A 10418-nucleotide genomic window follows, 5' to 3' on the forward strand; every position below is an offset into this window, starting at 1 on the left:
ACGGATATGCGCGCGCGTCACCATGTTAGGCGGGCGCCATCGGTGCGCCCGCCGGGGACGAGGCAGGTGACGGATGGTAGCTAGTCGGCGGCGAGCTAAGCGAGCTCGGCGTCGCCGACTGGTCCGTCACCGCCAGTATCTCCTCCGTTTCGGTTCCGCACGCTGTCGGGAGTTCAGATAGGGACTCGACCGACAGCACGGGCCTTGTCCGCGCGTTGCGCGTGAATCTTCTCACCGAATCGGACGGTGCTTGAGGCGACGCGAACGAGGTCGCCTGTCTTCGAGCCGAGCGGTGCGTCTCGCCTATCGCTTGCGTGTAGCGTGCCACCGCTTGGTAGTCCACGCCCGGATGCGTCGCGAGATAATTCCGCATCTGCGCGCACGTCGCTGGCAGAAGTCCCTCAACGAAAAGGGACTTCAAGCGCCTGTCCGAAAATACGGTTCCGCAGCGCAACGCCTTGTCCCACAACTGGTTACTGTACACCTCCTCCGCCATATTAGAGCTCTGACGGAAGGAGGTGACATCACCGACCGCTTCAGAAATAACTTCGTCCGTCGCGTACGTGCGTAATAAAAAGTTAACAACTTTCGCGTAGGTTTCGAGCATATCGCGCTGCTCCGCATCGAGCGCCATGGTGTTCCCGTGTAGCGTGGACTGGAGCAAGGCGTGAGCCTGCCCAGTCAAATAGAACTGGAAACACCATACGGCCGCGCCTTCGCTGACCCCATTGTGGTCGCAGGCCATCTTGAAGCGCGCGAGAAACCGTAGCACCGCGATTGGATCTTGACCACCGAACATTTGGGTTTTCAGCTGGATGTCCAACTTCTTCCGATAACGGTTAACTCGCCGCGCGGTACTCGCGTCGTAGCGCGCGCTGCGATTTTCCAGCCTATACGTGCGGTAGTCGACGGCCTTGGTGAACAGGTCGTTCAGCGGCCTGATCACCGGCAACCGTTTCGGATCCCGCCTCGGGGCAGACCGGCGGTCTCTGCCCCTGCGATGGCGGTCTCCTTCTCCGCCGGGGATACTGTAGCCCTCCGGACCGGAGTCTTCTCGCCGGAACCGACGTCGGTCGCGCGCATTGCAGCCTCTGCGGTCGCTTCTGCGCGATCCGTCCGACTCGGTGTCCTCGTCATCGGAGGGGTATCCACCTCCTCCGGCATCGCGGTATCGCGTATAGCGTCCTTCGCGGTTATCATCGGAGGGGTAACCGACCCCTCCGGCATCGCGGTATCGCGCGTAGCGTCCGTCGCGGTTCTTGCGCGTCGCCCTGTGGCGACGTCTTGTGTCTTCTTCCTCGGAGGGGTTTTCTGTACCCTCCGAGGTGTAGCCTTGAGCGCCGGGTGCGCTTCTTCTGCTCGACCGATACGGCTGTCGCTTTTCTGTCGCGAAGCGCCCCAGGCGGTTTTCTGTCCCGCGGGGGCCAGCCGTATCGGCGAGTACGGGAGGGCCATTTTCTGTGGGCCCTCCTGTAGCACCATAAATTGGTGGGAGGTAAATGGTCTTACCCTCCGGGTGTGGGGCCATTGTACCGATCCCGGGTGCGGCGCCGATCGGTTCCGCGTGCGTTAGCGTAGGATCCGGAGCGGTTGAGTCGCGCTGCTCGCGTGCGTCGACTCCTGCTCCGGCGAAGGTCGTGGCCAGACGATTGGCCACGGCGGAGCTGATCGCTCCCTTTAGAGCCGTACCGGACGGGGATTATTCATCCACAGTGGTGAGCGCGGTCACCACCTCGCATTGGACTTGAGCGGGTAGAAGTTCGTCCAAAAGCGGTGGTATCGTGCTGCGTACGTGCGCGTCCACGAGCGCGGGCACCGTTCGGTCGAGGCATACGCGCGCTACCTGGGGGAGTTCCGTAGCGAGGAACTCCTCGACCCAGGCCTGGATGCGCGGCTGAATCGCGTCGACCATCCATTGGACGCGATTCTCAGTGCCTGCCGACACGGCCGGCGTAACATCCGATGCGGACGCTCGCGTGCGGCCCGGTCGCGGTGGCGGTCGCAGCAGGGCTTTCGGGTTCTCCACCCGGGGGCGCTGTGCGCCACTGCCATTGCGGGTGCTCAGACGCTCGGAGGCGGAGTCTCCCCCTTCTTCCAGTCGGTTCATCGTCGAATACGCTTCGCGATCGACGCGGTGATTTCTCAACCTTTTCCGTCCATACGGTTCTGCGCACGATCGAGCGACTACGCGTGCGGCTCAACCTCTAGAGTTATCCCCTCCACAACAGTACCAAAATGTGGGATAACTCCTCTCCGCCCTGGGTTGGGTGAGAGGCGGAGGCTCTAGCGAGAGAGCACGCGGCGTGGACGCGACGCGCTAATTGAACCGATCGGACGAGCTCGCGAAAGGGAGTGGCTCACTGGCCGGTTACGCGCAGTCGCCCCGTGGTGCGTGAACGGGAGCGACCGGTAACGGGTTAGAAGCCAGCGCGCGCGATAGACAACCGAAACGGACGTATATAGGCGCGAAAGGGACGGGGGCGAGCTTGCCCCAGTTTACCGGTAAGGACGGGTGTCAGGTCTTAACCCCTCAGAGGGACGCCTCGGACACCTGTCCCAGTACAGTAGTACAGTACCTGCCGCCTAGTGCGTGTCGGGTACTGTACACAATTAAAAAGCTAGCGCCATAATTACTACTACCGCATGGACGCTGCTACTACACGTGTGCACTACTGTACACGCGTGTTGCTTACAGACTACCGCACGGACGACACGTGTGCTAACGCGCACACGTAACACGCGTAGACTACCGCACGGACGACACGTGTGCTACTGTACACGTACGCCAGATTACGACCGCTTGGCACGCGCGCGCGCTCGCTACACGTGGGCACAACCGCCCACGTGTATACCGTACACGGCCGTCCGATGACCTCCCCGCGCTCGCACCGGTCATTATACTACACGGATAGCCGGCGGCGCGTTGAGTCCACTCCAACGACGCCCCGCGAGTTGGGCGGCGAAGCAAATGGACTGGACCTGCTGACACCGGAACGCCTGCCGGCCCGCTGAGCTGAAGGCGGCAGGCGGGTCGATGTACGCCTCGAGGAGGTCTGGGTCGGCGACCCCAGAAGCTCCCTGCCTTCCGCACAGTACCTCGTACTTGGCGGCGTTGAGCTCGTAAACCCCAAACACGGCGAGTTGCTGATCGGAAATCTTAAAGATTTCGGCACGGAAAGCCTCTTGTGAGACAGATGACTGGTCCTGCGACAAGAGACCTACGAGGGTTTCTGCGACTTCGGAGAGCCTGTTCGACGCCTGGCAGAGGTAAGCTGAGGTGACGTAAAGAGAAGACGCCTCGCTTGCTCTGCCCGGGCTGGCGTGAGTAGCTGCAAATGTCCTGTAGTGCACAACACCCTCTAGCTCGAAACCAACGGGGAAGTCCTCCTCAAAACCTCGGGGGACCTCGAAGCGAGTAGGGACTCGGTACTTCCGCCTCTCCTCGTACCAGCCCGCGGTTAAGGGCTGGGATCCGGAGCTGGTGTCCGGGTCAAAAACTTGATCGTCCTCGTCTTCGGATGAGGAACCCTCGGCGTCCTTCTCAGCTCCGGGTTCCTCTGACTGATTCGGCGGCGGAGCGGCGACGACGGGCGCGGCGGTGTTTTCGGCGCGGTAGGGGCTGCTTCGGCTCCACCGGGGACCCCGACGTCCTCTGCTCGAGCAGGCGTCTGACCCGCGACCGGGTCCGCGGTGGGCCGAACTGCGGGGCTAGCCTGTAACCCCTGTTGGGTCCCTGCATTCGGTTGCAGGGATTGAAGCGCCTCTCTGAGCTGAGTCGCAACAACCTCAGAGATCGCCGCGGAGGTGGCGGCGTCGAGAGCGGGAAGGGAGGGCGCCACGTTGGCTGGCACCGGATCGGAAGGAGGGCTGATATTCGCTGGGTCTACTCCTGACATTCCGCCTCGCCGGGAGCAAGGAGGTAAGCTGTGTCGAACCTCTGCACGTAGGCACGGGGAAAATCGTTTCTCTGCAGGTGGTGCTGAGAAACGGATGACTAGCTAGAGAAGACGTTACGCAGCGCTGCCAGTCACCCATCTAATACTCGGGGCTTGCGCCGCGGTGAGGGTGACTGACAGCAAGAGCGACAACGGGGGGCATTACAGTGTAGTCAACAGATACAGTCCGTAAAACAGTGACGCACACACCAACCCCAAAAAAAGCGAATGCGAAAAAAGGACAAAATCGATTCGTTATTCGAAAACCGCCTGAAAGACGAGGAATTTGCAGTGGGTGGGTCCCACTTTTGGGCAGCATTCCCGCAGACGCTGTCTGCGTCATAAACATTTACACGTACTCCTCATCATGTCCCGTAGAGGCGAAGCGTATAAGGTGGTGTCCACAAAATCTCTCGGGTCGCCTCCTTACTTCGAAGGGACGGTGTCCGCCCAGTTTCGAACGAATCATTACCCCAGGGGCTGCGACAGAGCCCTTCCCTGACACTTGCATCTGAATGCTCTCCACCCCATCTTCTCAAGCGGAACAACCCACAACTCCTGTTCCAAGTCTTCTTCTCGGTCGCAGTCTGCAAATCACAATTTTGGGTTCTCCTCAAAGATGGCCGCCGTCGACGAGGGTTGTTCCGATACTTTAACAGTCGCAACTAAGGACATGTGTGCGAAGGCATTTCATACCATTTGCAAAGTACTTCGTCCACGACTGCCTGCTCCTCAATCACTCGATATCCCCACCTCAAAAGGGGGTCTTTTTGTCACATGGTCCGCTCCCCGTGGTTCTAGACGCAATTATTCCTTACGTGGTTGCATCGGTACGCTTAGTCGTGCAAATCTCGACGATGCTGTTGAGCGCTACGCTTCATATGCCGCGTTCAGAGATTCCCGCTTTGACCCTATTGCAGCGTCTGAGATAGATGAACTTAAAGTTGGCGTCAGCGTGCTTTCGGGTTTTGAAAAGGCATCTCATGTGTATGACTGGGATATTGGCACACACGGCATCATTTTGGAGCTCGCTGGCGGTCGGTATTCCGCCACATACTTACCAGAAGTTTGTGCGGAACAAAACTGGAGCAAGGAGACTTGCATTCGAAGTTTGGCCGAAAAGGCTGGCCATAGGCGACCCATGGACGATGCTGTCTTGGAAGCAGCTGTACTGACGCGCTATCAGTCGACCAAGGCAGAACTTCTCTTCGCAGAATATATGGAGCTCATTGAAGAACATATCACGGTTCAGTGCTAATCATGCGTGGCTTTTTCAACGGAAAAGCAAGTTTTTGATCCCAAGGCGAGTGATGACCGGCACAAGTGCATATCGGATCTGTCAGTAAATGAAGTCTGGGGGCGGATGGTTCGACGCTTACGAAACAAAAGGCCTTCACACCTCTGACCCCACACCTGAGAGAATTTTGGCAGCCAACCATCTCCGCTTAAGCTCGGCCATTGTACTTTTCGGCTCATTCTTCTGCTGGCAAAACTGCTGGCGATGGGTTCTCATTTTGCTTGAAAATGCTTGCCATGTTAAAAATATGTACATTAGAAGTTGATAATCGATCAAGCACGGGACTTGAGCTGCAGCGATTATATTGAAAACCGCCTTTGCTTGTGCGAGTAATGTTGCGGATCCCTATTGTGAATCCAGTGCAGGATGAACAAAATGACTTTGCGAGCAGCTTCTCCGCCGAACTTCTTCCGCAGCGAGCGGGAGTGGCATCTGCAAGAATTATCGCAAAAGTACATGGTCCATCGCAGGGATCTACATGAGTAATGAATTCACGAGTGGAAGGCAAGAACTGGAACAAGAGCACCTAAATTTTGAGCACCACGACCACTATCGCTGCAACCGTTCTAAACAAGAAACTGTAGTGTGGGTCACAAATATGTTCATCGATGTTTGCCAAGAAAATCCCAGACATCCATGCCGCAGGCACGGGAACGCAACTGAAAAGCCAGGGCTTGGTGCCTCGAGCAGGGCTGAGCTGCTCCCGAACATCATCTTACTCTTCGCTACTGACTTGTTGTAGAATTCTCCTTTGTAAAGAAATCGATGATGAAAACTTCGCAAGAGTGCGCTGTGTTGTTTGTTATGGTAGTACTCTCATTTGAGTCAAACCCCTTGCCCCTGAAGTTGGTGATAGCAAATGCCAGCTTTGGCGGATCGTACTTGTCGTATCGAAGATGCTCTATGACATGGTCCGGAGAAGAACGTACATCAAGAAGGTCAAGAGCTGGTCCCATGAGAGTAGTCATGAGCCGACACAGTACCTTTTCTCCATCAAGCGTATTCACATGAATTCTTACAGTACACCCTGGTGGAAGCGTTGCGACAGCAGCTGAAGCAAATGGCAAGTCTTCACCGTGATGTCGTACAGACACATGGGGAAGCACATCGATAGACATAAGTGGAGAAGGGGGGCCTATGGCACGACCTAATGGACTCTCTATGCCCAGAAACAGGGACGGATGGGCGTCCGACGTATACTCGTGAACATGGGGATTGCTTGGGGTACTGTTGTACGACAATAATGTCCCTTTTGCAATTGAGATAGGGGATGGAGTTTGTTTTCGGCGAATGGGATCAGATACGACGTGGTCAGTCACATCAATGATTGAAATGAGTGACAGACAGACAGTCGGGTTGTAGTGCGCATGTAGGCTGCAGCGATCATGCGGCGGAAGATGGCCGACAAAGATGGTGTAGTCAACAGTTTCGCGGAGCGTGATGTGATGCGGCTCGTGGCGCCACTCTGGTGCTTCCTGTGACGGAAGTGGAGTGCTCGTAGAACTCATAACCAAGACACTAAGGGAACTCCCCAACAATGCCTGGCAGCCCTTGGCACAAGAAGCAGGTAGATTATTTTGAAGTACAAGGGTACCGTACGTCGCGTATGATAGGTGCCCTCGCGGATAGCCGAAATCTTTCACAATTCAAAGGCGTAACCTCGGGTAGATGCTGTCACAAGGGATGCCTGGGAGACCTTTCGGACAAGACTTGTTTTTGAAGAAGGCAACTGGAAATATAATTTGCTTTGTGTGCAGTTGAGTGAGAAGTGTCTCTCCAGAGCCTGAAACCCATAGGCGCCAAAAACTTTGCCAACTCGATACATTCTTTCCATCCGACCCCCCCACGAGGTCCAGCTGTCTTTGCTGCATCTCCTTTGTAAAGCAATGCGCCCAGACTCACTGCGTATGCAGAGTATTTCTTTCGTCGTCCCCTCTACGCCCGCTTCGTCAACTCATGCGCGAAGCCGTCTGATTGGTACCGGAATCGGAAGGATGCCGCCTCGGCGCGGACCTGTGCCGCGTGCTGTGGGCAGAACACGCGCTGCTGTGGGTATGACCCCGAGCGCACAGCTCAATCCAGGCGATGAGGTTGAGGGTCGTGTCACGCGATTAGTTCGCTATGGCGCCTTCGTTGACCTTGGGGCAAATGGATCAGGTCTCGTACATATCTCCGAGGTCACTGACTCTTTCGTGTCTGACATATCTGCGCATCTCAAGGAAGGAGATGTCGTTCTCGTTCGTGTGCTTTCAGTAGACGCAAACAATGGCCGCATAGCTCTTTCGATGAGACAGTCGACAGCAGCCATTCCGTCGGGTTATGATCGTGTCATCGAGCTTGGGGGGGACTGGGGCCATCCATGGAACGATGACGGGCAGGCACAGTATGCTGATCTTGGTCCGAGAACGAAGGGACCGGAAGCCTGGGAGCCAGATCCCGACCTCTTTCGGAAGTGGGACACTCCGAAGGATAACGATAATGCATAATACACCTTGGCATCTCCGCTGTGGAAGATGGTAGCAACTCTGGACATTGACAGCTGCTTCTCGAAATACATCTTTTGTAACCAGTCGCGCAACGCTGGGCCTCACTCTTGCTGGGGATCTTTAGAACCGCTGAAGAAGCCACCGAACATATTCGATAGACTGGTTAGAAGTTCTAATATGTACTGCAGGTCGTCAAGTTGTGGAGCGGCCAGACCTTTTCCAAGTGCTATCACTTTGCCGATATGTTCCTTGGACTTTGCATTTCGGGAACGCTGTGCTACGAATGAAGGAGTTTCCATGTACCTGTGCATGGGTTGCGCCAGCCAAGCGCCTCGCTGTTTCGGGAAGAGCGAGAGTGGCGTTGCTTCTTATGAAATGGTGTGTCACACTCAATTTGAGCCGCTAACATTGCGCAATCAGACTCAAATATATGAAGAGAGGGTTCAGGAGTCGCGTGCCTGGTTAGAAGGACGACGACTGTCACTGCTCCCCCATGCCGCGTTGCGGTGTAGTTTACCTTATCAAACTCAAAGATCATATCCCCAACGCCAAGGACTGAAGACGACCTCTTCCTAGTTCTTCCATGTCTGCAATTCCTTTACGTGTATCTGAGTAATAATGTTGCTCGCCATAGAGACGCAAATAACAGCGATAGGGACGTCCCCAGACAGACAGGGCCTGCACAGTCTTACATAAGCACTACAGGAGTGGTACAGTATCTAGGTCGATAAGAACAGCTATCATCTACAGCTCACTTCTTTCAGAAGACCCTCTATGACTTCACTTTGCGTTTGATGCAACAGTTGCATGTCGGCGATTTGCCTCTTTTGAAACTACAGAAAAGCGGCCGCCGTTCTCATTTTTCAATGAAGGCTGGCTAGTCTCCGAGGGGGATTCGCTGGTGAACACCGTTCCATTGGAATACTTTTTTTGCAGACAACGACTTAGCCTGGTGTCGCGTCACTGCAGGGATGTGATGTTCTCATAGTATGTTTGCGTCTTGCTCAACGTTGCGTGGATGTGTTCTGTGCGCAGTTTGAAACCCGATTAGTATCATGCCTGCATTTTGGTGCCGACTTTTTGAGTTATCTGCACCAACATACTTCTTTCTCGTGCCTCTTTTCCATCGTGCCTCTATAAGTTAGCATCTAATCATTCGCCGCGCAGTTTCGGATATGGCGGATCTTCAACCCTCACTTTCTTCCATGAGATTTGTGTAAGACGGGAGTTGCAAAGTGCGCAGTTTGATGCTGTGCTGTGCTATGTATAGGACCTCACTTCTTTGTCACCGCTACCCTGTATGACCAAGCGATGGCCCACAGCATTGCAATAGGTTGCGGCTCTCCCGATACCAGAACCCATTACATTTGTTGCCCTCCTTCCATCGCATGTTCTGATTCACATTGTACAGTGTTTGCAAGATTATATTCTTTAACGAAAACATACACAGTGGCCTATCCAAACCAACTGTTAGATAATGGACTGCCGGTGGCTTGTCTGGTTGTAATCGAAAGGCTCTTGCTCGCTGCCCGCGATATTCAAGTATGATCCTGTTGGAGAGATGGAGGCGATGTTAAAAATTTATGCTTCAGTTCTCCATGAACGGCGGCACCGCTGCTACAAGCGTCATGTTCACTGTTGTAGATTATGGACACAAGAAAATTAGAGCGGCGGTAAACAGCGGTTGGTTCCACGATACTTCTCCAGCCAGGCCTTAACCCTAGCGCGGCCTTCATTGATGTACTTTCTTGCGTTTCCGCGCTTGTCATATTCGTATCTGGGCGGTGCGACCTTGGTGGTATCCTTCTGATGGGCGAGGGCAAAATCGACGTCGTCGACGCGATTACGAACACGAATCTCACCGCGGTACTTACTGGCGTCAAAGTTATGATACACAAAATTGATCCAGTAGTCGTTGTGAGCCGAGTTGTAGGGTACGGGGTAATAAACGCCACCGAAAATCTCCATGTGCATGCGAGTGGATACATGGAAGGTAAATGTGGCCCACGACGCCCACTCATCCTTAAACCTGACAATGCCAAAGTAGCGGCACGGCCTCTTGTGGCCGACGGGGGAGCCGATTCCATTTAGGCTGTCGCGGGAGCGGGAGACCCAGCCTTTAGTGAAGAAAACCATATCGTCATTGGAGAGGAAAAAGTAATCACAGCCGTCGTCTTTCCAGCCTTTGCGAGGACGTTCCAAATGGCGTTGATACGGCCGTGGAGACCGTACAGCGGGGTGAAGACGAGCTTAACGACGTCTTCGCTAAAGCCCTTACGCTGCAAAATGGCGTGGGCCTCGTCTTGGAACGCAGCGCGGAGATCAGGCTCGCCAAAGACGGGATCATCGGAGTCGTGGCCGTAATAAATGCTAAATTTGAAGTGGCTCTGCTCTGATGAGGTAACCGTGTCGGCAAAGGTCCTCAAGAAAGCTCGGAGGGCAATGTGGGAGCGGGCGTCGCTCTCCGTCCATTTTTCTTTGCCTGCGGAAAGCGTGGGCTGAAGGACGCAAAAGTGGGAACCGAGGTGTCCCGAATCACCGACATTTGAGGTGTTTGCGGCGGCAGCGAGACGTGCGCGGACGAGTGCGTCCTCTTGTAAAAGCGCTGCGGCAGCGGAGTCGTCGGCGGTCTCTGCAGCTCCGGAGGATTCTTCGTGGGAGAGTGCAGTGGAGGTGGATGTGCGGTTGAAGAAAAGGATG

General features: G+C 55.1%; 5 protein-coding genes; 3 read left to right on the forward strand and 2 right to left on the reverse strand.

Annotated features, from left to right (window-relative positions):
• Positions 1–4450: 4450 nt before the first annotated feature.
• On the forward strand, positions 4451–4591 carry CHC_T00001820001 (hypothetical protein). Its single transcript, XM_005712718.1, has one exon. The coding sequence runs from the start codon at positions 4451–4453 to the stop codon at positions 4589–4591; it is 141 nt and encodes a 46-aa protein (XP_005712775.1).
• Positions 4592–4608: 17 nt separating this feature from the next.
• CHC_T00001821001 (hypothetical protein) lies at positions 4609–5193 on the forward strand. Its single transcript, XM_005712719.1, has one exon. It carries the CDS (start codon positions 4609–4611, stop codon positions 5191–5193), a length of 585 nt encoding a protein of 194 aa, XP_005712776.1.
• A 764-nt stretch (positions 5194–5957) lies between these two features.
• On the reverse strand, positions 5958–6740 carry CHC_T00001822001 (hypothetical protein). The gene has a single exon (XM_005712720.1). It carries the CDS (start codon positions 6738–6740, stop codon positions 5958–5960), a length of 783 nt encoding a protein of 260 aa, XP_005712777.1.
• Positions 6741–7118: 378 nt separating this feature from the next.
• CHC_T00001823001 (hypothetical protein) lies at positions 7119–9459 on the forward strand. XM_005712721.1 is given in 2 exon segments: positions 7119–7718; positions 7719–9459. The coding sequence occupies 1 exon segment, from the start codon at positions 7119–7121 to the stop codon at positions 7716–7718; it is 600 nt and encodes a 199-aa protein (XP_005712778.1). The 3' UTR covers positions 7719–9459.
• Positions 9460–9805: 346 nt separating this feature from the next.
• CHC_T00001824001 (hypothetical protein) overlaps positions 9806–10418 on the reverse strand; it is an 858-nt gene continuing 245 nt past the window's right edge. Inside the window, exon 1 of the mRNA XM_005712722.1 lies at positions 9806–10418. This exon is cut by the window's right edge and continues 245 nt beyond it. Coding sequence (XP_005712779.1) covers positions 9806–10418 — 613 coding nt within the window.

Source organism: Chondrus crispus, genomic scaffold (genome assembly GCF_000350225.1).
Source record: "Chondrus crispus Stackhouse genomic scaffold, scaffold_115, whole genome shotgun sequence".
NCBI lineage: Eukaryota > Rhodophyta > Florideophyceae > Gigartinales > Gigartinaceae > Chondrus > Chondrus crispus.

Coding starts and splice junctions, on each gene's coding strand:
- CHC_T00001820001 (XM_005712718.1), top strand. CDS start 4,451: ATGCTCTCCACCCCATCTTCTCAAGCGGAACAACCCACAACTCCTGTT.
- CHC_T00001821001 (XM_005712719.1), top strand. CDS start 4,609: ATGTGTGCGAAGGCATTTCATACCATTTGCAAAGTACTTCGTCCACGA.
- CHC_T00001822001 (XM_005712720.1), bottom strand. CDS start 6,740: ATGAGTTCTACGAGCACTCCACTTCCGTCACAGGAAGCACCAGAGTGG.
- CHC_T00001823001 (XM_005712721.1), top strand. CDS start 7,119: ATGCGCCCAGACTCACTGCGTATGCAGAGTATTTCTTTCGTCGTCCCC.